Source organism: Rosa rugosa, chromosome 3 (genome assembly GCF_958449725.1).
Source record: "Rosa rugosa chromosome 3, drRosRugo1.1, whole genome shotgun sequence".
Taxonomy (NCBI): Eukaryota; Viridiplantae; Streptophyta; class Magnoliopsida; order Rosales; family Rosaceae; genus Rosa; species Rosa rugosa.
The window spans coordinates 30,593,186-30,618,835 of record NC_084822.1 but is presented as its reverse complement, the minus strand read 5'-3'; the positions used below and the strand labels follow the sequence as shown (position 1 = coordinate 30,618,835).

Genomic DNA, 25,650 nt, shown 5'->3' with positions numbered 1-25,650 from the left:
AAAATTCAAATTAATAATTCTGATATATATGGAAGAAGTAACTTATTATTCTATCTAAAGGTTACAACCTTTCAAACTAAAAGCAACGTAGAAGCTGCTATGCAGAAAGGTATGTCCTTTCAAATAGATGCATCAGACTCCTATATAAAGAGAAGCAATCCACCACTTGAAATCCAACTTTTGCATCAGAAATTTTTCCAGTATTCAAAAACTTTCTGCATATCAGAATTAGAGTGTAAGAGATTGAGAGAGAAAAACACAATTTGCGTTCGTTGATCCTCGAGATTGTACTGCTTCTTCTAGAGGAGAGTTTGATTGTTGTACTCCTGGGAAACGTTTGTCGATAACCCTTCAAGCATCGACGAGGAGGCAATTTCGTCTTAAGGGGATAGAACCAAGTTCTAGCCTTGATCACAATCTGTAAAGTTTTGCTTCCTTTTCCCAATCTGGTATTTTAACTCCATATTTATCTTTTAAATATAGCAATTTGTGAATTAGTTTTCTAACAGTTTCAAATTGGTTTCTGAAGGTAGAAAGGGCTAGTGCAAATTGAAAAGAAAGAAGGTGTAGAGAGAAACACCAATGAGGGCTAAAATTAGAAAATTTTGAGAAAAAAATTCAGTGAAGGTGCAAATACAATTTGGGAGATCTGAATAGAACCTCCCTAATATTAATTCACAAAATAGAATTAAAAAGAAAATTTCTATAAAACATGCAGGAAAGAAACACCCACTATTTCATATCTCCGGGCCCCACACACAGACAGGGTGTGGGCCCTACTAGTCATTGACTTTATTGAGAGGAATCTCTAGCCATCGACCAAGTTTCTTCGTCCCATCTTGATTTGACTTTATTTCAGAGGTCTTTCAGTACACACGACGCGTTTCGCAGCAGTTCTTCGATCTCCATATATTGTTTCTACTCCTGAGTTCTCAATCAAGGTACGATTTTCTTTTCGATTATTTTTCTCTTCCTTTTATCACAATATTGTTTGTGTTAGAATTGATAGCTAGCACTGATAGAACTTGAGAGAGGTTTAGGACTTGGATTACGACTTGGTGTTTAGAGTGTTTTGGACACTCTGTAAGTAAAACAGAGGAGAAGGGACTGAAACAGAGGAGAGACCGCAATACTTAACTTTAGATTGTAGTATTGCTTACTTGATTACTTTGCTCGATTCATTAGCAAGAGCACATACATGAATGTTGTTAGGTGTTGTAAGTACATTTCTGGACCATTATACAATCGGTTAAGTACATTATAATTCTAGAATATACTTGCTACAGTAGTGATAATTCTAGATCATTTCTAGATTAATCAAGTTCAATTTAGTTCTAGACTAAATCTAGGTTAATGTAGAATTATTTGGAATTTTACCAATGTGCATTACTATTAACAGTTTGCATTATTTTGACTGTTTTGATCCTTGGTGAGTATGTAGTCATTCTGATTATATCGATCAACCTTAGGAATTAAGCTGCAAAATCATGCGTGTTGTTACAGATTTCAGAAACTTGGAAATTGCCTGCATTTATTGTTATTGACCAAGTGTTGGTAACAGGCCGGTATATTGAAACCACTTTCAAATGGGCTTCACGTCTACTCCTCCACGCACATACGATGTGTTTCTGAGTTTCAGGGGTATGGACACCCGTGAGGGTTTTACAGAGCGTTTATACCAGAAACTGCGGTGGCGCAAATTTGTTGTTTTCAAAGACGACGAAGACCATGAAAAAGGAATGTCTATCTCTGAGAAGCTCCTGAGTGCAATAGAAGAATCAAAGACTGCCATCATTGTCATCTCGCCAAACTTTGCTTCATCCACCTGGTGCTTGGATGAACTGTTGAAGATTCTTGAATGCATGGAAGCTAGGAATACAGTTTTGCCGGTTTTTTATGATGTGGATCCCGCCCATGTCCGACATCAATTGGGGACTTTTGCAGAAGCCATGGTAAAGCATGAACAAAGAATTAAGGTAGACAAGGTGCAACTTTGGAGAGATGCTTTAACAAAATTGGCTAATTTCGTTGGGTGGACTTCAAAAGATTATGGCTCTGAGGCAGAGCTTATCGATGAAATAGTGGAACAAGTGCAGAATAAGGTACATCCTGCTATCACCTTGTTAGGTTCCACAGAGAAGTTGGTTGGGATGGATTCTGAACTAAAGAATTTTATTCGGCTCTTAGAACCGGAGGCTGATGATGGTCGCTTTTTAGGGATATGCGGTATGGGCGGGATCGGTAAGACGACTCTTGCTAGATTAGTGTATGAGAGAGTTTCGCATAATTTCCAAGTTAGCTGCTTTCTTGCAAATGTCAGAGAAGTTTATAGGAAACAGGGTCTTGTTCATTTGCAAAACCAGCTTCTTTCCCAAATCTTGAAGGAAAAATTTGTAGAAGTATTCGATGTTCATACCGCAGCCCGTATGATTAAGAATAGTTTGCAGAATTATAAGGTTCTTCTTATTCTTGATGATGTGGATCGAATTGAGCAACTAGAGTCCGTGGCCGGAAAGGCAGACTGGTTTGGTAAGGGAAGCAGAATCATCATTACAACTAGAGACCATCATATGCTGTGCGATCATGGGGTAAATAGATTGTACAAGTCTGCCTCAAGAGCATTAGATGAAGCACTTCAACTCTTTAGTCGGAAAGCCTTTCACAGAGATGAACCTGAAGAAGCTTATATCAAATTGTCCAACTGTTTCATCAAATATTGCCAGGGCCATTCATTAGCTCTTAAAATTTTGGGATCCTTTTTATATGGTAAAGGTCTAGATATATGGGATAGTACATTGGTTAAACTCCAAAAAATTAGTGATCACAGCATTTTTTCTGTGCTCAAAGTGGGTTATGATGGACTAAACAGGAAAGAGAAGAGAATTTTTCTGGATGTCGCATGTTTCTTTAGGGGTGAACAACGGGAGCGAGTGATTCAGATACTAAGTTCCAACTTTGTTGGTGCTCATGTGATGGTAAAAGCTCTCGAGGAGAAATCTTTCTTAACTTCATATAAGAACTGTGTGGAGATGCATGACTTGATCCAAGAATTGGGACGGGAAATTGTTCGTGAAGAGTGTCTTACGAAGCCTGGTCGACGCAGTCGGCTGTGGCATCATAAAGAAATTTTGGAAGTACTCGCATCCGATGAGGTGAGAAGTATTTCAGAAACACACACTTAACTTGGATATTACTGCACTGGAACTTTTTACTGTGGAATTAACTTATTCTTGTTCTTAATTATTAGGGTACAGAAGCAATTGAAGGCATACTTTTGAACTTGCCTGATGATCATGAATCAACAATGATAGAAGATCGCTTGAATCCTAAAGCCTTCTACAAGATGAGCAATCTGAGGTTTCTCAAAATTCACAATTTGAGGATGAGCCTTCCTCTAATCTCCAAATATCTTCCTGATTCCTTGAGGCATTTCGAATGGAGTTGTTCTTGTCCAAGCATAGATGATCAAGATAGTGCTAGTGAGGATTGGGATGAGTAGATGGAATAGCATATTTTGCTTCGGAATGGATTAGTAAAGAAATGCCCTTTTTACATTCATTATATTTGTCGCAGTGTAGCAGTCATTTGGATGCCCGGGCACCATTGTATCAGATGGCTCAAACCATTCAGAGCCATGCTTTGTGTTTCCTTTTAGTCATTTTGATCTGTAATTGTGTTGATGTTTGTAGACAGTATGGGGAGCATGTCTCCATGTATCTTAAGGCGGAGCTAGTGAGCTACCTAGTAGCCACTAATATTTGTATTTTATTGACGCAGTATAGTTTGAATAGGGATTTTACAATTTCACAACAAGGATTGAACGCGGGTTGAGGGGGTTCCCAACTTGGATGCTCAACCATTAGGCCATATGTTGTGGTTGACCTGTATTGTGTTGAAGGGAGGTATGTATGATTAGATTAAGAGTGATTCTTGCGTGGGGCAGCCGCACCGCCACGTGGTGCGGCAGGCCAATCATTCCCCTAGCAGGGGGGTATTTTGGGTATTTCACATTTAAAAATCAGGGACAATTTCGGAACAAAGACAAAAAGTTCTTAAATTTGATTGGGCAGCCGCACCGTACACGTGGTGCGGCTACCCGCACCTAAGAATTGGCCTTAGATTAATTACGTAAAACCTGTTTAGTTTTCATTACGTTAACATTTCCATTAATGTCAACTATCATTTTATTTGCAAGAACACTTGGTGAAGTTCAAACTTCACACATATGGATTACATCATGTATATACATTTTTATCGATAAATAATAAGAGTAAAATTATACCTAACAATATAGTTAACGTCAGTCTTACTCATGTGGTCAGCTGAATTCTCAATATTTCATGTCTTAAATCCAACAGCAGTTGTACACAACTAAATACCAATTAACTGACTATGAACAGATCTCTTATGAAGAGTTGTACACAATGGATAGATCTCTTATAAAGAGTTAAGAATGTCTTTCTAATATTTCACCTCGTTTCATTTTGGGACAGCCCTGATTACATCATACTTCATTTGTTGCCTGATTGCTTTACTTATGAAGAACAAACTTCACTTGGATTCGTGCCAATAACTTTATCAGTGTTTAAGTAAAATAGATTCGAGAGAGAATTGTAATGTTATTGAGAATTGTAATGTTATTGAGAATTGCCAATAACTTATGATTACAATTCGAGGGAGAATTGTAATCATATTATTGAGAATAGGAGCCCTATATATAGGGATTACAAAGTACATATTCTAATGTTACAAGGAATACTAATCCGAGTAGGATTAGGAATTCTAGAACCTTCTCTCCTATTACTACTCCTAGTTTGATTAGGCACACACAAAACTGATTTTCCTTCAACACTCCCCCTTGTGCCGCTCAAACTTGGTGGTGACGCTTCATTCTTTGCCTCGTTAAAAACCTTGCTCGAGTGAAAAACCCTGTGGGACAAAAATACGCTCGAGGAGGAGAAAAAGAGTACAACACGTCCTCTACTCTTCGAGATCGAACATGTAGACATCATAAATCCCCCTGATGTCGATATCTCCCCCTGATTGCTATAATCGTGGGAGTTCGGATAACTTTCTCAATCCGATGCTCTTCACATGTTTCTCGAAGGTGGATTTAGGTAACAACTTAGTGAATAAGTCCGCTACATTATCCTCTGATCGGATTTGATTCACTTCAAGCTTTAGAAGTGATTGTTGTTGCTGATTATAAAAGAACTTAGGCGATATATGCTTGGTGTTGTCGCCCTTGATGAAACCTAACTTCATTTGTTCAATACAAGCTGCATTATCCTCATAAATGCATGTAGGTTCATCTGTGGTAGACTTCAAACCACAACTTCCTTGAATATGTCTAATTACAGACCTTAGCCATATACATTCACGCACGGCTTCATGTAGAGCAATAATTTCTGCATGATTTGAGGAAGTAGCAACAAGGATCTGTTTCGTAGACCTCCAAGATATCGCAGTGCTTCCCATGGTAAAGACATAACCTGTTTGGAAGCAACCTTTGTGAGGGTCAGAGAGGTACCCTGCATCAGCAAAACCCATCAAAACATCATTATCGTTTTGATGGAGGGGAGTAGGATGAGGCCGGCCACCCTGGACAGCGGCGGCAATCCTTTGGATGGTGGCCTTTTGCCTCTGTCCGATCCCAAATTTCCTTCATTCCTTTTCTCTCTGTAGGGATAAAATAGGTCCATATCAATCGTACCTCTTAGGTATCGAAAGATTGTCTTTACACCAATCCAATGGCAGCGTGTTGGCGCAGAGCTATGTCGAGCTAACAAGTTCACTGCGAAGGAGATGTCTGGTCTTGTGCATTGAGCTAAGTACAACAATGCGCCTATTGCACTTAAATAGGGCACTTCGTTACACCCCACATCTGATTTACCCTTTTTACTGAGTTACACGAATTTTTGTATGTTTACCATTCACGGTTATAGTTTTATCTTTTAGGGGGTGGCTAGAAGTTGACTTTTTATGGGTTAACTATTTGATAAAATTTCCTTCATGAAAGTTGTAGAGGACGTTAAACCGAGCGCGTGCATGTGTGGTACGTAAAAATCGGAGTTCGTATGCAAAAGTTATGAGTGAATTACAGAAGTTCCTATTCATGGTAAAAATTTAGATAAAATGGAAAGTTACCGGGTAGGTTTCCAAAACCGGAAACCCATCCCTTTCTCTCTCTCCTCTCCCCCGACTCTTCTCCCTTCCCTTCGGGTTTTCTCTTCCTCCCTTCGATTCCACCCTTTCCGGCCACCAACCGGCTTGCAGCCGGCCACCACAGGAGCGCCTCTTCCCTCTCTAGACCCTAGTGACCTGGGATTTTGGAGATTTGGCCGAGAAATTCCAAATCGAAGCAAAGTTCGCTCCGGCTGCAGTTTGGGGTTTCGCCGATTTCCGGCCATTCCGGCCACCTCCGGCCACCAAGTTAACGTCGAAGGTTCGGTTTTTGACGAAGATGATTTCCCCTAAAGTATTTCATTCCAATTTACATTGTAGAGGTAGAATTAACGATTTCCATTTTTAGGGTTCTTGAGTTTTCGGGGGCTTTTCTTCACCGGCTTGATTCGACTACTTCAAGGTAAAATTGGAATGTGTTGCTGTTGGGAAAATTGTTGGGTCTGTTGTGTTGATGCTATTGCCGGAATTTGGTGGTCATCGGAGGTTGTGGTCGCCGGCGCGTGGTGGCGCGTAGAGCTGCGCTTTAATTGTAGTTTTAGTTCTATAAATCCTATTTTGATTGTTGAATTTGATGCATGAAGTTTGGTGGAAATTGGAGGAATTACGAATTGAGTATGAATGATTAATGTTGGATATTGTGGAGAGTTGAGAAGTTGGATTTTTGGAAGGGGGATGTTTTGAATTTCCATTTCTAAGTATCGTAAAGTTAATTCCCGTCCTGTAAAATATATATATTTATGAGTGCTATTCGTACAGGACGAGAGGAGTCTCCATACGAGGAAAATCACGAGCGACGTCAGGATTGACCGCATACTGTGAGTGGATTTTTTTTTTTAAATAATGATGCATGCATTGATTTCTTAAAATAATGCCCTCGTTATTAATCATATTATATTTGAGCAAATGATTTGATTTTTTCGGAAATTGATTTCGGTTTATCTTGGGGATTTGTTTTCAATAATGAATTTCAAAGGTTGGTTATGATTTATTATATTCTCTGACTAATTACTTGTTTCCGAGATAAGAATCTATGATCAATTTCGGATATTATTATTTTGGCTATGCGCGGATTCAGAATTTATATCCTACTTGATTCTCAAATTATCCGCCCAAGTGAAATATTGGTTGTTATGGATTTTTTTCTTACTTACTATTCTGAGATTGAGAGAAATCTTGGCGTGCAGGGTCACGTCTATGCACACCTAATTGGATTCTTATCTCGTGAGAATTGTGGGGAAGCTATACGGATTTTTGATCTTTCGACGATGTTTTCCTCACCATACTCGGGTTATTCGTTTAAGTCTCCTCCTCACTTACTTTGTGTTTGTGAGTGGCAGTTGGGGTAGCCTTTCTCCTCCTCACGTGGGTGGTAGTCGAGGTAATGTTCTCCTCCTCGCACAATCTATGTGTGAGTGGCAGTCGAGGGTAGGTAGAGCCTGAGAGGCTCCATTCCCGTATGGTGAACTCTCTTTCCCATATCCTTTTATTGTTGTTCTTGACTAGCGGGGCTAGTCGCACTAGGCCAATAACCTTAACATACAACACTTTTTACACAACGAAAAAAAAAAATTTGTTGTGTGATGAGGGAAAGTGAATCATACAACACGTTTACAAAACTTACGTTGTATAAGGCTGTTAAAATTATGAAGTTTTTAGCTAGAAGATCATTGCATAACACTTACAAGAATAATTCGTTGTGTGAATGAAAAAAAAAATAGCGACAGATTTTCCTCCCAACTTGACTCAAATTTAGCTTTAAATTGATACTATATAGTACAACAGAATAGTTATACCTGTTGTATGAGAGTAGCGTGCAAAATATCATACAACAGTTTTTGACTTTGTGTTGTACGATCAAGAGGGAAAGGTTTGGACGTGCCTATATTTGCCCCAAAATAGCACTGATTCCCCCTCAAGACCTATAAATTTTGATTGAAATATATCTGGTAATTGATGATGCCACAACCAAATGACTTATTTGTGTTGTATGAATGAGTAATGCCTAACCTAGCGCCAAAATTGTCAAAGTATTTGCATATAGGCGGGAACTTTCCCTCACTATTAGAATTATGCTCATAGACATCACGACAATTAAATCAGTGAGGAATACACACGATGTAAAACAATATCATTAACATCGATTCCTCAAAGTCCGATTTGTATGCATATAACTGACATCGCTTTTTAAAATAACCGGTAACAAAACTTTCATTTGAATTTTCAGAAAAACACTACGCGGCTAAGTTAAAAAAATTTAAACAAACGCGGGGCATGAAAAGCTCATTCCCACACTTAGCCATATTTGGACTAAGAGCATATGCAGCAGTAGGCGAAGTGAATACCAAAAGGTTGCCTTTTGGTCAATTTGGGCAAAAAATCTAATGCAACGGGTTGAAATAGTCTAAGGCAAGGTGGTGGGGCCCACCTGCCCAACCAATTCAAGAGGCAATTCTTGCCTTCCCAATTGCCCGACATGCAAAGGGGGACCACACCCATATATGTATAAAAAATTCCCAAACAATGGTATCAAGTCTATCATCTTCATTCAGTTTAAAAAATAAATAAAAATTTGTGGTAGATTGCCTTCAACTGCTGCTTAAAAAACATGAAGGCAAAGACAATTCATGTAAATAGTAACAGCCTTTATACATGTTCAGCCTATAGGCACTGCCTACCGGTGCATATGCTCTAACATTGACCAAGGCTTGCCCTAACACTATTCGACCAAATTAACCTCCCTTTCCTCCTCTTCGTGCTCCGCCTTCGACCAAAACCCTCCTCGTCTTCATTCTCCTGCTCCAACCAGAACCCGACCCTCCTTGTCCTCCTCCTTTTCCGTCTCAGATCAGCTCCTCTGCTCGAAGAAACCTGAGCACCCTCTCCACTTTTCTCCTCCTCCGACCGAGATCAATTAGTTTCTCATCTCAGGACAACTTCTCATCTCAACTTCTCTATCCAGATCGGTGTATGAATTTCTCTGCCTCTGATCCCATCCTCCTCCTCCGACTGTAACTTGCGATTTTGAAGGACGCAGAATTGGTTCGACCCCGACCCCGACCCCGGTTTCTCTGAAGACGGAGGTTCTCGGACGACGACCGAACCTATGCGCCGTCTGAGGTCTTCGCTTCTTAACACTCTATCTCCTCTCTTATCTCACTCACAAAAACCCTAAGAACTCCAAAACCCAAAGGTACTTCCTTTCTTCTCTAACTTGCTATACTCTCTGTATTTTCCGTCCCCAGATTCTGATTCTGCGTTCATTTTGTTTGTATTGGTTTCGTTTATGCTTAGTATAATTCGGAGGATTAATGGATAGCAGTGTTTGATCAGTGATCCAAGTGCGATAGATTCAGTTTCTAATCTATTTTACTTTCTCCTATTCTAAAAATCATCTTTTGCTTGGTGGGTAGTGCAATTTTGCACCAAGTTTTGTACTTTAGACCTGTATCGTTGTTTTTTCTAAACTCTTTGGACACTCAGTTTATTCAATGGGATTGCGAATCTGCTACAGCTGGGCTCCGAGGCCCTTGCTATCAATTTAAAAGCGTCTTTATCTTGTCGTGTTCCTGGGATTCCATTATGACTGTCTTTCTTTGTGTATATCTGGTTAAAAAGTTATGTAATTTAGGTTTGTTGGAATACTGTCTTTTATATATGTTTGGACCCAAAATGAACATTTTGGCCTGACAAGGCACGTCTTGAAGAAATTGAGCCAATATCAGTGGCTCAAGCTATATATTGTCAACAAGCTCGAAATATATATTTAGAGGCTAAATAAAGCCTACTATGGAAGTATGACAAGTCAACTTTAGCATATTTTCCTACTTCGGCTAGGAAAAACCGAGCTAGACAAGGAAGGAGGGGTGGAAGACTAACCAAATGAAATCGAAATGTGCTGAAACTTTCCAGATCCATTCTAGACAGCCCAAGGATCATTTCTTATGAAGAGTGCAAGAGCTTTTTTTGAGTGGAAGGCCTTCAAACAATCAGCCCAATTTTCTACAGAAGCAAAACTGGAAAACTGGACCTGTAAGAGGTCCAGCAGCATTTTCGGCCCAACCACATGGAATAAAAATCTGAAAATTTGTCAAGATGATCTACACTCATAGTGGAACATTTCATATGAAGAAGTCGAAGGCATATAATGAAGTCTTGTTGGAGAAATAATTGAAGGAATAAAGGGGCAGAAACTGACCTAAAACCAGCTCAATATTCACATGTTCATGTTTCCTACCCACATGAAGAAAGCTAGATGCTTTTCTCTTTTTCCTTGGATATATTTTTCTTCTACAATCTCTTTAATAGATCATCACCACTTCCATGTTGCTGCACCTTCATGCTTTGCTTTCATTTCATCTTTTCTCTATCTTTTCCATATTTTACAAGTGAACTTAGATCTACTTTCATTATTTTTCTTCCACTCATCATTTCACTCTTCTTTTTCTTCCCTATATAAACACCTTCTCGTCTCATTCTAAGACACCCATTCACATACAACAACAACATCTCTAAGATGATCTAAGTTCTCTCTAGAGCAAACCTCTCTAAGAGCAACTCCTCTCCTTCTCTTTCTCTTAGCGGTGATCACACTCCTAGTCCTAGTCTTCTCAGAAGCCGACTTTCAGTGCCACCAAACCCTCTGTCAACGTGCTTCGGTCCTAGTCTCCTCGGGAGCCGACGGTAGTGCCGCGACCACAACGGTTACAGAACCAGCCAAGCAAGGGTAACGCCCTAGCAACCCAGCCAAGCTAAAGTGACGCTTTAGCAAGATCTCAATACTTCCCGGTGATTTCGCTCTGCTCAATCTGCAATATTGAGTATCGACTTGTGAACAAGAAGAAACTTCAGCAAAGTCCTCACCACGAGGCACAAAGAATCCCATGACGAGGTTGGTGCTCTCCTCGTCTACAATCGCTTGATAGAAGTCAGGTCAAGGGACACCCCCGACGACCGCACCCGAACGGTGCTGGCACGCCCGCGCAAGAAAAGAGACTGTTGACCAGCTGCAGCAAAATTGGAGCCAAACAATATATACATCCACCGACTCATATATGGTTATATAGGTCCATCCCTTGCTTAGTTGTGATGTTGGTTTACGTTTTCAACTTTCAAAGTTTTGAGATGCAAGATATCTGCTATTAGAACTGAGCTTCAACTAGTTGCCTTTACAATTCAGAAATGTGGTTCAAAGATGCAAAATTTTAGTTGGCAGCTGGTTTGAAATAGATTTTAAAAGAACCTACCAAGTAGTATAAATTAATAGCTCAAATGACAACATATATGTTTGTTGTAATTGTAATCACTGATAGAGTTCCAAATCAGCTTTGCTTGCAAGAGGTGAAGCAGTAGTGCAGCAATGCAAGGAGTATCATCAGGCATCAGATACGGTGTCAAATACCAAGGTCAATACCCAAAACCCTTGCTTGTGGCAGAATTTGAGAAATTGAAGCTTGGTGTGTTCTCTCTTGCTTTCTTCCAATCTTTGTACCAATTGAATTTGTGAGCTATGCAATTTTGGTTTTAATTGCTTTATTCTAGTCTTTGTATGGTCACCTTGTCTTGGCTGAAATGTTCTTGCTTATAAATTGGTAGGATAAGCATGTGAATCAGTTTTGAGTTTTGAGTTTGAACTGTTGATTTTGTTTTGCTTTTGAGATTGGGTGGTCTGGAGTTGACTAGAGAGGAAGAGAGTTTGGAGTTAGTTGGTCCAAAAGTTCCGAACTGGGTCTTGTTATATTTTAGCAGCATTTATTATTATTAGGTTGATAGTGTGGGCTTTGTAGCTATGGTTTGGTTCTATATGCCCCTTTGGTTGGGTGTTTTGAGTTTAGATTGGAAAATGAGTGAATATGCCAAGACAGTAGCAACTGCACTAATGGAATGGTGCAAATTGTGTAAAACAATATTGAATATTTCCGTGCAAATTGGGTAGCTTCTAGTGCTTCCTTCACAAAAACAAAAACAAATGGTTTCTTTGTTACTAGTTTTTAAAACCAGAGATTAATTGTTTCTTTTACATGGGAAACATGAACTTAACTCGACCTCCTACCCTCATTTTCATTGTTGCAGATTGGTTCTCCATACAAAGTCCCAGTTTTCTATTGCTCTCTCTCTTCACAAGTTTCTTTCAGGGAATAGGGTATGAATCTTTTTGTCTCTTGACTGAAATATATAAACCTATGAAAATTAGCTTCTTTCTCTTTGCAAAGCTACATACTTTCTTTGCTCCCTCTTAAACTTTATCGATTCTGCTCTTTTCTTTTCTTATTGTTGATTCAAAAGTTATGCTTAGATTATTTTTTTTCTTCTTCTTGTTTATATTTTCCATATACCTTGATTCACATTAAATACTGATTGTGGGTCTTTGAAACAGTTAGGTTGAAGTAAGGTTTTAATTCTTGCAATTAAGTCGAATAATTGGCCAAATTTTTTTTTTCCCTTCTTCAATCTTTTCTTTCTCATCGTTACTCATTGAATGGGCTTAACCAAGTTTTTCCCTTCTTCAATCTTTTCCTTCTCCTCGGTCTCTTTATGCTTGTTCTTATCATTTTTTCTGGAATTCTCACCCTTTCTCCTCTGATCTGCTTGTTAAAAAGGGTACGCCTTATGAATTTCAATCTCAATTCTTTGATTACTTTCTATTGATTTGCAGCTCTTCATATTCAAATACACGTCTGAATTTCAATCTCCTCTGGTTGTTGATGGTATGCGATCGACTACCCTCCTACTTCTACATGAATTTCAATCTCCTCTGGTTTTTGGAGAATACTGAGATAAATAATTGTACGTTTCTTTTGGGTTATATTTAATAATGCAGGCAGAGGTGGACTTTCTAGGAAGGCTTTCTCATCCCAACCTTGTTAAGCTATTAATTAGGACACTGCTCAGAGGACAAGGACCCACCAGAAAGGCTTTCTCATCCCAACCATGTTAAGCTATCAGAACACTGCTCAGCAGACAACGAGCTACCAGGAAGGCTCCTTCTCTGTGAATTCAACAACCCTGTTGAGCTATTAGAAGTAGAACCTTGCTCCGCGGACAAGGAGCTACTCCTTGTCTATGAATTCATGCAGAAAGGAAGCTTGGAGGGGTATGTTTTCAAAAGTATGAAACCCCAAAATAATGATGAAAACAGAACTGAAAATACAAGTTAATTTTGTTGCTTTTATACAAGTTTATGGACTATGGAGTGTTCCAAAAAAAAAAAAAAAATCACCAAGTTTATTAATACAAGCTTTCAAAGCTAGTTGCATTTGTGGAAGTTGCTCAGTTTGATTTATTGGCATAACACCAAAAGCCAGATTCTCCTTCAGGTATTTCACTTATACAGGTTGTGTGCATTCTGTATTTGGTAGATTGTTAAGTTGTTTTCTTACAGTAGGAGGAGTACTTTGATCTGGAAATTGTTTTACATACTTGGGATTGGGTATGGAATGCTTGTTTGTTATGCTTACACATATATTATAGCTCTGCTTCTCTTAGTGTACAAGGCTTGGTAATGTTACCTTGCAATGTTTTCTTCTATTTTAGCTTTAATTGGTTTGAATCATTCCTTCATAACCTTGAATTTTGCTTATTCTGTTTGCAGGTTTGGGAATATCTAGTGAAATGTTGCCTAAAGAGTCACTAAGTGATCAAGCATGGAATACCAAGCAATGAAGCAAAATATATTTTCTTTCATCATGTAAATTCAGCTAGCTAGGAAACTTTATAGCAATGACATGTTACTTGGATTCAATATTTGGTGGATATATTGGAATTTTATTGATGTATCACATTGCTTTTGGTGTAAATATTAATCATTGTTCATTGGATAATGATTTCAAGCACTAATATAGTAAACTTCACACAATTAGTCACTGTTCATTAGGTAAAATGGAGCATTATTATCAATGCACAAAATCCAGAAAAGACGATTATCACACAATAGAATTTCTAATGTTCACACAATGAATCCTTATATAACATGCAACGGTTCTAACAAACATACGTTGTCTGATTTACAATCACACAACTGTAATAACTAGAATACGTTATCTAAAACTAACACACAACAATAAAATTTTCAAAAGTGTAGTGTGATGATAACTCATACAACAGAGAAAATAAAATGCTGTTGTCTGATTCGCCTTTCATACAACGGCTCGGAAACAACTTTCGTTGTGTGAATGATGCCAATGACATGTGCAGCATGACTGCGCGGCAACAGTGGCTGCCATCTGCCGAGAGAAGGCACAACAGTTTTAACCAAATAAGTGTTGACTGTTTGTGATTCACACAACGGGTTTCCACTGTTGTGCCATTTTTCATCACACAACGCTCCGATACACAACGGAGATCGTCCAAATCACACAACGAATTTGGTCCGTTGTCTGTTCGCTTTTTTGGCCTAGTGTCGGTTTTTCTTGAGCGGAGCTGCTCGTGGTTTTCTTAATTATTGCATGCATCAGGAGTTTTATTGAAATAAATGTGGAAAAGCATAAACTCCTTTTTCTTTTCAATTATTTATTTTTGTCCACTCACGCTAACGTTTTTATATACTTTTCCCTGGGCCCTTCGGTTTCAAATGCCCAGATTGCAGTATTGCTGCTCGGCGTACGAGAGTGAGCCATAGTGACCGCACCTGCTTCCGCCATCACATTCTGTAGGTTACCTGATTAGCCTACTGTAATCCTTGTCCATTTACCTTCCTAGAATGCTCTGATTACTATGGGATATGTGACCCAGACTTGTATGACTTATATTTGAGGTCTATGACCTAACTTTGGTGATTGTGGTATCTTTTACCTTTTGGAGATTATGTATGATGTTATTATCTTTGTTATGAGATTTGTTGAATTGTGGGAGTAGGGTGGCTCCAGGAGTTGTGGATGGATCTTTAGAAGTGAATTTTGTTTTTCCGCAGGTTATTGGGTTGTCCATTTTTAGGGCAGGTTATGCCGAAATTTTCGGTAAACCTTCTTTAAAAGTGGGTCCCGCAGGGCCACTTCGGATTCCAGGGTGGAATCCGGGGCGGGTCTTGTCAACTTCGGCCTCTAATGATTCTTCGTCCTCATCCTTTGGACGAAACAAATCTTTTCCTGGCTCAAGACTACGACCAATCATGGGAGTACTCACAGGCTTTGCTTTATCTTCATGAAAGCGTCTTAGAATTTTCTGAGTATATGCAGACTGATGGATCAAAATTCCATCACTACGGTGCTCGAGTTCTAAACCGAGACAAAACCGTGTTTTCCCAAGATCTTTCATCTCAAATTCGGATTTCAAATATTTAGCAGTTTCCTTTAACTCATCTAGAGTTTCAATTAGGTTCATGTCATCGACATAAACTGCTACGATTGCAAATCCGTAACTTGTTCTTTTAATGAACACGCATGGGCATATTTCATTATTAATATATCCCTTCCCAATCAAGTAGTCACTTAGACGGTTATACCACATCCGTCCGGATTGTTTTAATCCATATAGTGAGCGTTTTAATCTTATTGAAAAAGCTCTCCGTGGATTAGAGCCACTTGATTTGGGTAATTGAAGTCCATCTGGGACCTTCATGTATATCTCTGAATCTAGATCCCCATAGAGATATGCTGTAACCACATCCATAAGCTGCATGTCAAGTTTTTCGGAAACTACCAAACTGATAAGGTAGTGGAACGTTATAACTTCCATTACGGAAGAATATGTCTCCTCGTAGTCAATTCCAGGGCGTTGTGAGAAACCATGCGCCACAAGGCGGGCTTTATATCTTACCACCTCATTTTTATCATCACGCTTTCTAACAAAGACCCATTTATGGCCAACAAGTTTTACATTAGGGGGTGTCTGCGTTATAGGCCAAATACCTGTCTCTTTGTTAGTGAATCCAATTCAGCCTGGATCGTATCTTTCCATTTAGGCCAATCCGCTCTTCGTTGACATTCTTCAACAGAGCGAGGTTCGATATCATCATATTCTATAATTCCTTTTGCAATATGATATGCAAATGCATCATCAATAGCCATAGAATTTCTATCCATCATCTCATGTACACTAGTGTAATTCATGGAGATCTCTCTATTCTCTGGAGTTGGTTCTGACATTGGAGCGTCCCCTAATGATGTCTCTTGGACATAACCATAATCCGGAATATTCTCATGAGATGCATTATTTACATAGATGATTAATGGATTATTTTGTGCCAAACTCGCTTTCTTTCTTGGGCGAGAATCCATCGAACCTATGGGCCTCCCGCGCTTCCTGGCAGGAGCCATGGGCCTAGCCACAACGTCACCATCACTGTGAGATGGGACGTTGGCGCCATGCTCAGTTGCCTTTGAGATGGCGTTATGTCCTCTAATTTTAGGGACATCAATCCTTGCAGGCACGTTTGCAGCAGGTATATGTGATCTCGTCACTTTAGCGATATCAGAAAACACATCAGGCATCAATTCTGCTACGTTCTGAAGATTGAGAATTCTCCGCACTTCAATTTCGGACTATGCGGTTCAGGGATCAAGATGAGACAGAGTGGGGACAGACCACGACAATTCCTGTCGTTCCTGTTGAACATTGATGTTCTTATCTCCCCCTAACGACGGGAAGACTGTCTCATCGAAGTGACAATCCGCAAATCTAGCGGTAAAGAGATCGCCTGTCAAGGGTTCTATGTAGCGGACAATTGTTGGAGAATCATATCCAACGTAAACGCCTAATCGTCGTTGAGGACTCATTTTGGTGCGTTGTGGCGGCGCAATAGGCACATATACTGCACACCCAAATATGCGTATGTGTGAGACATTTGGCTCATACCCAGTCACCATCTGGGACGCAGAAAAGGGTTGAGTGGCAGTGGGCCTCAGACGAATAAGCACAGCTACATGCAATATTGCATAGCCCTAAGCAGAAATAGGGAGATTGGTGCGCATTACCAATGCCCTAGCGACCATTTGTAGTTGTTTAATGGCGGCTTCTGCGAGACCATTTTAGGTGTGAACATGAGGAACTGGATGTTCAACATCAATCCCAATGGACATGCAATAATCATCAAAAGTCTTTGATGTAAAGTCCCCAGCGTTGTCTAATCTAGCTTATAGACTTAATAGGATGATCAGGGTGGTGAGCCCTTAACTTAATTATTTGTGCTAGGAGTTTAGCAAATGCGGCGTTCCTTGTGGACAATAGCATGACATGTGACCAACGTGTCGATGCATCAACCAACACTATAAAATATCTAAATGGTCCGCATGATGGTTGAATAGGTCCACAAATATCACATTGGATTCTTTGTAAGAATGGTATATTTTCTTTGGTGTCCTTTGCATAGGATGGTCTCGATCCTAATTTTGCTAAAGAGCAGGCTTTGTAGAACGAATGATGGGCTTTAGAAACAACCAATGAGGATTTTGGTTGAGCCACGAAGTCACAAGTGACTTTAGAAGTAAAATTTGGAGTGGAAAGAGCATTGGTGGCGTCAATGCCACCTTGAGGCCGCAGGGGGACGGTGGCGCCGGCCAAGGATGGCCGGTTTTGGGGGTGAACGGCCCGTGAGGCGCATGGGCTCTTTCGGAATCCAAAATCCGATTTTTACTTCCTTTTGTTCTGAAAAAGGGATGTCGATCCGTGTGAAGTCTTTAATATACAGATCATCATGTCACGACCTGGGTGTCCCAAACGGTCATGCCAAAGCCTATATGTGTCAGAATCCCATAAATCATCTCTCATAACATGATTGGATTCAATGATTCGAATAGTGGTTGCATACAACCCACTAGAGCGACACATAAGTTTCTCTAATACTCGTTTATGTCCGTAGTCATTAGAGGTGATGCAAAAGAACTCTTGTCCATTCTCACAATGTGTTTCCACATGAAAACCATTGGCTCTTATATCTTTGAAGCTCAATAGGGTTCTTTCTGCCCTAGGAGCATAAAGAGCTTCGGTGACATTTAAAGTTGTGCCATTTGGCAACAAAAATTGGGCTGGTCCTCGACCATGAATCAATTGAGATGATCCAGCCATCGTAGTCATGGAAGATCGAGAAGGCGTCATCCATAAAAATAGTTGCCTATTTCGAAGGATGGTATATGTAGTTGCACTATCCACGAGGCATTCTAGCTCTCCGGGAAACATACTGAAAAATAATAAAGTTCGAAATTAAAATATGTCCAAGACATTGAATAAAATAAATCGATACTTTATTAATAATAGCCAATGATTTGAAGTCCGCTATGGTGAGATTGACATTGGCATCGTCACCGTCTTCTTCTTCTTCGGCAAGATAGACTTCATGCTCTCTAAAGTCTCTATATGCCTTGTAATGCGCAGCTAATTGTTTGCTTGCATTGCATTGCTTGAACCAATGCTCACTTGATCCACATCGATGACACATGTCATTGTGATTTCTCCCTTTAATTGAGGTGCATTGTTTGCACTTGGGTGGCATCCCCTAGAGGAGCTGGCGCCATTCCCACGGCCTTGGGCGGCTCCTCCACGTCCTGGAGCCCCACAGCCTTCTCTCCCACGTTGACAAGTGTTGCCACGTGTTCGTCCTTCATTCTAACGATTACCTTCCTTTGTAGGGCGGTTATATGGACCAAAACGTCCGTTGTGTCCCTTATTTTTAGGGTTCCGCTCCTTGCGCCCTCCTTTGGGTGCATTATTATAATTCGCCTTATGAACGCTCTTAGTTCCGATAGGCCTTGAATTATAATTCCTCACGAGGATATTATCATGTTTTTTCAGCTACAGGCATCACATTAATTAGCTGATGAAACCTCGTGATCCGTCCAGTATTGTATTCAGTTCGATATTGCTTTGATAGCAAAATAGCTGAGACGGGGAAGGTAGAGAGAGTTTTCTCAATTAGTTCTTGCTCTGTGGCAGGTTGTCCACAGAACCCCAACATGGTTTTGAGGCGTAGAACTTCTGAATGATATTCAGCTACAGACTTGAAGTCAGCAAATCGTAGATTGCTCCATTGAACTTTCAAGTCAGGGAGGAGGGTATCCTTGACATTACCAAAACGCTCTTCTAGCGCAACCCATAATTCTCTAGCATCCTTGATTGCCATGTACTCCAATCGGAGTGATTTATCCATGTGGCGCCTTATCAAGATAAGGGCGGTGGCATTATTCGTAGCCGTACTCTCGAATAGGAGATCTGGGTTTGGTGCCTGAATTACGGGTAGGATCGCTTTTGAAGTGAGATGGTTCTCAACATTCGTGACCCAACTATGATATTCCGAGCCAGTTGAGTCAAGGATAGGAAAGTCAAGCCTTGACATCCTGAAATAAGAAGAAGAAATATATTAGTCTCGGAGTAAAAACTTCCACGACAACTAATAGATAATAAGATTTCCGAGCTATGCTACCAAGAAACCGATTTCCAAGAATGATTGGATTAGACCGAAACAATGATGTTTATAAGGTCATTAATCGATGCTTGTGGACGCTCTTAGTCTGAAGTCTTACAAACGCTCTTAGTTCGTTAATTGCGTGAATCCCCACGATTCCGCTTTTCAAGAATCGAACCCACGTTATAAGAAAGGTGGGATGAAGAAGAAGGGAGGTTGCAAGTCCCCGAAGAAAAAGAAGAGGAAAAATAAATTTCGAAAGGCGGGAACTTTAATGTAAATACTTACTTGTTTGTTTGGAGCTAGAAACCTTGAAATCTTGTACTTGGAAGCGATGTAGCTTGGTTGGTTCGGTGATGCTATGCGGCAGTTATATGTGGATGGCAGCAAGTAGTAGCTGCCGAATATGAGAACTGAAGATGGGGGCCGAGTGCAGCAGATTGGCGCGTGGTGGTGGACATCCGAAGGCTAGCAGGGCTAGCTGGGTTACGGCAAGGCTGCTGGGGCAGCAGCGTAGCGGTGCAGAGCTGCAGGCGCACGGGCGCGCAGGCGAGTAGCATAGGGCGCGTAGCGCGGAGCGCGCTCGGGGCGAGCTGCAGGGAATGTTCGGCTAGCTCGGGCTAGGGGTGCGGGGGCAGCAGGCACGCAGGTAGATAGAAAGCTGCAGGCAAGTGCTTGCGGCAGATTTTGGTGAGAAGAAGTTTTGGCTTTTTGGTTTTTGTTTTGTGGTTGGAACTCGTGCTGATAACGTGTTTAAGTAAAATAGATTCGAGAGAGAATTGATGGGAGAATTGCAATCATATTATTGAGAATATGAGCCCTATATATAGGGATTACAAAGTACATATTTTAATGTTACAAGGAATACTAATCCGAGTAGGATTAGGAATTCTAGAACCTTCTCTCCTATTACTACTCCTAGTTTGATTAGGCACACACAAAACTGATTTTCCTTCAACAATCAGTTTATTAGTTGCTTTACTAGTCTTAATTTGTTGCCTTAAGATATAAATATATTGAAGATTGGACCTGAAAGGCAGAGGTTTTTTTTTTTTTTTTTTTTTTTGAGAAGACCTGGAAGGCAGAGCTGACTAAGAAAGTTAGAACCGTGTGGGCGCCCCAACCAGTGACCAATAATTTTGACTAGTGAAAGACTTGTAAGCATTTGGCCAAATTGCTCTCCTGCAAGTGCAACCACCATATTGTTTGCAATGGTGTTGAACAAGCAAAGATCCTTACCTAGTCCATTAGCCGTATCTATTCCTGCAACTAATCTATGGACTTTCGATGTCTTCTTGAGTTGCGACCATGAAAACATCTTCTCATCCCACTTATACCACAAGTTGCAGTCTCGACGAATTTTTACTTTCTTTGGAAGAAACACAACTACTCCTCTGGAGCTCTTTGGTGCGATCGAAGAATCAAGGTTTGCCATTGTTGTTCTCTCGCAAAACTATGCTTCTTCACCCCAGCGCCTGAATGAACTTACAAAAATTCTCGAGTGCATGAAAGATAGGAACAGGATTCTGCCCATCTTTCATGATGTGAATCTCTCCCATGTTCAGAAGCAAAAGGATAGTTTTGGGAAAGCCTTTGACGAGCACTTAAAAAGGTTTCACGATGACTTGGCAAAGGTTGAAGCTTGGAGAGATGCTTTAACCAAAGTGTGCAACTTTGCTGGATGGACTTCCAATGACAGGTAAAGGCTGTACATTAATCATAAAATTAATCATGTCTTATTAGCTAGCTCGATATATAATTACATATTATTGTCACATTCTCTAAAAGCTTATGCTTTTGAGGTTTAGCGGTTGTGTAACCGAACGAACAGGTACTTATTTACTAGCTATATAGAGAAAAAAGACCGACGGATGAATATTAGTTGTTTCTTTTTTTTTTTAGAATAATATTAGTTGTTTCTATTTCATGGTGTGTTAGGAATGAAGTAGAGGTTATCGAAGAAATTACGGAAGCACTGTGGAACAAACTACATTTTAGACATAGTCCAAAGGAAAAACTGCATCCTACTCGCACATTCTTAGAGTCCTCACACTTGGTAAGAATTGATTTTTGACTGAAAGAAAATAGAACTGTTTGTAGATCCTGATGCAAACAATGTTCATTTCAGATAAACACCTTATTTCAAGTTGTATATTGAATATACTTCATGATGCAGCCTTATGTCTGCATAGTGTTGAAGCGATTTTCAAGCAACTTAAATGTACTACTTAAGTACAATTCAATATATGCAGGTCGCATTAGCTAACATTAGTTCCCCTCAGCAGAACCGTGAACATGACAAGCCAAAGAAAATTACGGATGCAAGGGTCAAAACTCAAAACTCAGAACTCAGAATCATAGTTAATTGACAGTTTTATTACAGTTTTAATAATCTCTTTACTTTATAAAATTGTAGGCTACTCCGGTGGAGTGGATCTTTCTACTCACTAACCTTGGCCTAGAGATTTTGTCAGCTGCTTTTGATCAGGCTTCCTCCCCAAGTAAGCCACACTATGCACTATTTGGTGTGCTGTTTGCTATTGCAGCTATGTTTGTTTGCATTTGGGAGCTCATTCACAAGGGCATTAATGAAAAAGTAGTATTGAAGAAGTTTGGAAAGCTATGGTGGTATTATTATCCAGACCCCCACGAAAGCACGCCTTTTGGTACTCTCCCTGACATTTATGGACTAATTGGAGGAATTTCTCAGTGCATATGCTCCATAACTCAATATGTTTACTTCTCTTGGCATGCTGATAGTCCCATAAAACTATCCCTTTTACCTGCCATCTTTCTTTTGTGTTTGGCCGGTTCAAGACTAAATAGAAATCGAAACCATGGTCAGACTGTTGGACCTAAATCCCTAGACAAAGACTAATGTGAGAACAACTGAAGTGTAGATATGGGAAAGAAGTTACTGCTTATCCATGTGTTGTGGGTTTTAGTTTCTGTTTGTAGCCTAATCAGTGTTGAGCAACAATAGCACTTTTTCACAGCCTGCAGACAGCCTTCTGATTATAGAAGTAATTTTTTCTATTATTATGCTGAAAGTATAAATAGCTTTTGTCCTGCAGCTTGAAGTGATGATTTGTTTTGGTTCATAAGGTTTTAGGTAGAATATATCAGGATTCTCTTAACTCTCAAGTATTTGTCCTCTGTTTTATGACATTCATTTCTCTGAAATAAAATCCAAAGATAAAAGCGCAAAAAATATGGAGTTTCTTTCTGATTTATAACATTGATTGCTCTGAAATGTAAGGCAAATATATGATCCTATCAATTGCTGAATTGCATAAAATCAACAGTTGCTGGAAAGTAGCCAATGTACTATACAGGAATTACGGTTCTCTTCTTTTACATAGTTAAGTTGGCCAGTGACAATCTGATTATATTTTGGCGTATGCCTGACTAATTAAATATCATCAATAGTTGATTTTTTTTTTTTATAAGATTCTGATGCTATGTTCAAGTGTTCTCTCTCCTTTTGGCTATATAAGACAGTGCGATGGAGCAGAAAAAAAATATCCCTTGAACATAGACTAAAATATATAGTGATAACAGTATAATTTCTTAGTTTCCATTATTTTGGAGGCTGAACTATTGGCCGGCTTTCTTTTGTTCCTGCAACCAAAGCTCTGAAAAAAAGGAAAAAAATTTACAGAACCATTAGAATCCAAATCTTCATCGAATGTTTATCACAGCAGATGAAGGTAGATTATTTTGTAGTATCTATAGTGGTTATTGTTTGACTAGAATTTTACACCTTCCATAATCTTATGTTAAATCAAAGTTTCCATGATTAAAGAAACTATTTCCTGTGATATTCTTACATAAAAACAAAATTTCCAATGAAACTATTTCCTGCCAAGGCTAACTGTACCAGTTGGAAAAGAAATCTCTAGCACTGATGAACTAAATATAATGAACCAAACCAGATAATCAGCGCCTCAAATTATGAACCGGCTATTGAGTATTGAGATGAGGCATACTTGCAATGACAACAGCATGGCCTCCTTTATCTACATATAGAAGCACCTTCTTGTCTCTGTGTGGAAGAAAAATTTATTCAGGTTTCGGATGTTAATACGGGAATCATTGGGATAAAAAAAAACTTTATGAAAAGCTCCTCATTATTCTTGATATTGTGAATCAGTTCAACCAGCTGGAACTAGGTAGGACGAAACAACTGGTTTGCTTTTCAGAACAACCACCATAGCAAGTAGAGACAATTTCTTGCCAAGTGCAAATGGTATAGATAAAATATATCAGCAAGAGAACAGCTGCCTGAAGAATATTATTTGGTGCTATCTGAGTTCTTAGACCATGAACTTTGCCAAAGCTCCCATTAGCTCTTAATTTTTCCATATTCGTTGTATAAGAGAGGTCAAGACACATTGGAAAAACAGAATACAATAATTTTTGAAATACTATCAGACTAAGTGAGATGGAAGTATGGACTAGATGAGAAATGGAGAAGAGAATTTTTCTGAGCATTTCATGTTGCCATAAGGGAAAGAACAAGGAGCAAGTAATCGACATAGTAGATGGGTGTGACTTTGCTGGTAATTCTCCCAAACTCCTCATTAAGAAATCTCTCTAGTTTTGGAAAACAATATGTTTCATATTCATGACAATGCCTTGGAGATGCTTGATTTGATAGAAAGTGGCATGGGGTGATTTTGTTCAGTTGTTCATCAGTGAGTTTGTCACTTTCACTACCTGGTAACTTGCTGTGTTTCATCTTCATAAAAAAAACAACCTGCTATGTTTCATTCTTAGTGATTCCAAGAATTTCTGTTGGATGATCTATCCACTTAAGATTATCAGCAAGCCTAGCACGTCGTACATCCTATCCATTGCATGAAAAAATAGAACATCACTTTTTATCAATTCCCTTCCTATTTTTAAAAAGCAAATAGTGACGACTGATGTGAAACATAATTATTAACTGGTACCTGGACAGCACAATTAAAAGCTTTCCATGGAACTAATTGAAAGTGGCAAGTTAGGAAGGATGGAAAGGATGAAGAGACCAGCTTAAATTTCCTCGAAACCAGCTGGCTCCAAGCTTATTATTATCCATGTTGCCAGTCACTTAGAGAGCTACTCACTGCAAAAACATCACAAGACTGTAAACTGTGTCCCTGGAAACAGTACTGCTAGAGTTTAAATTAGGAAATTTTCTATTTGACTTGTTAACCAATACTAAAAATGTAGAAGCTTCTTTGAGAGCCAAAACAGTTCGACTGGTCCCTTGACGTATCAATTGCCAGCGTATTGATCAATGGAACTACTTTTTAGGGCCTTCAACTGATAGGGACACAGCAATCAGCTGTCTAAGCCTGTGGTGTCCCCTTCACCAGTGGTTTGGACTTTGGAACAGACTGGTTCGAACTAGCTTAGAACAAGTTTATGCTAACCATTCCATGTTTTCCTGCTAATTAAGAACATCTTGCTTCTTCTCTCGCAGTCATGAAGACAGTGAATCGATCCAAGACAGTAGTCCATTTTTTATACTTACAAGAAATAAACTCTGAGAAGAGATTTGATACTCCAAGTTTTAACACTTGTTAACACCGACCTAGATTGCTTTAGAAATTAGAAAAAGAAAAAAAAAAAAATCACAGTTTTCAAGCTCATCAAGATATATCAACCATATTACACACGCTGTAGCATAGGAAACAATTGCATAAAGTGATAAAACTACAAATGAAATACAATACCAGATAATTCAGTACCTAGTTTAAAATCAAGAATGTGCAATTAAGAACACCAAATAGGGTTTAGGGTTTCCAATGCTTGCCTTACAAGTACAGTTGAGTTTATTAAAATGAATTACAGAACTTTCAGTAACTGTACGCCTGTACTTAGTGGAGTAATCCTTGGGAGAAATCACCAGACCACGTCTTTTCCTTGCCCTCCGATAAACAATTGATTTGAACTTCGTCTCTTTGATGGTCATGGGAGAATTCTAATATTGGTTCAAGCTTAGGGCATTTTAATATATTGACTTATTGAGTATTTAAAAAAATAAGAAAATTGGAGGTTGAGATTTAAATGCTAAGTTTAGGGGTACAAAAACATATTATGTAGTAAAGACACTTCAACCTTGCTGAGCTTGAGGTCCCTTCACT

The 25,650-nt window shown here is 39.4% G+C and overlaps 3 protein-coding genes and 1 long non-coding RNA gene across 6 annotated transcripts; all 4 read left to right on the top strand.

Annotated features, from left to right (window-relative positions):
• Nucleotides 1-823: 823 nt before the first annotated feature.
• On the top strand, nt 824-3,839 carry LOC133739188 (disease resistance protein RUN1-like). Of its 3 annotated transcripts, none has more exons than XM_062166926.1 (3): nt 824-941; nt 1,504-3,152; nt 3,248-3,838. In XM_062166926.1, the coding sequence occupies exons 2-3, from the start codon at nt 1,587-1,589 to the stop codon at nt 3,497-3,499; spliced, it is 1,818 nt and encodes a 605-aa protein (XP_062022910.1). In that variant the 5' UTR covers nt 824-941; nt 1,504-1,586; the 3' UTR covers nt 3,500-3,838. The 3 variants fall into 3 exon arrangements, with proteins under 3 accessions (XP_062022910.1, XP_062022908.1, XP_062022907.1); XM_062166924.1 differs by having other exon boundaries at nt 832-941; nt 1,562-3,152; XM_062166923.1 differs by lacking the exon at nt 824-941 and having other exon boundaries at nt 953-3,152; nt 3,248-3,839.
• A 7,693-nt stretch (nt 3,840-11,532) lies between these two features.
• Nucleotides 11,533-13,120, top strand: LOC133737548 (uncharacterized). The gene is made up of 4 exons (XM_062165076.1): nt 11,533-11,639; nt 12,256-12,325; nt 12,839-12,890; nt 13,004-13,120. The coding sequence occupies exons 1-4, from the start codon at nt 11,543-11,545 to the stop codon at nt 13,118-13,120; spliced, it is 336 nt and encodes a 111-aa protein (XP_062021060.1). The 5' UTR covers nt 11,533-11,542.
• Nucleotides 13,121-13,405: 285 nt separating this feature from the next.
• On the top strand, nt 13,406-13,966 carry LOC133735940 (uncharacterized). The gene is made up of 2 exons (XR_009859354.1): nt 13,406-13,499; nt 13,775-13,966. It is a non-coding gene; the product is annotated as an uncharacterized LOC133735940 (long non-coding RNA).
• A 6,708-nt stretch (nt 13,967-20,674) lies between these two features.
• Nucleotides 20,675-22,736, top strand: LOC133738902 (uncharacterized). Its single transcript, XM_062166578.1, has 4 exons — nt 20,675-21,215; nt 21,455-21,572; nt 21,769-21,843; nt 21,933-22,736. The coding sequence occupies exons 1-4, from the start codon at nt 20,728-20,730 to the stop codon at nt 22,392-22,394; spliced, it is 1,143 nt and encodes a 380-aa protein (XP_062022562.1). The 5' UTR covers nt 20,675-20,727; the 3' UTR covers nt 22,395-22,736.
• The last annotated feature ends 2,914 nt before the right edge of the window (nt 22,737-25,650 follow it).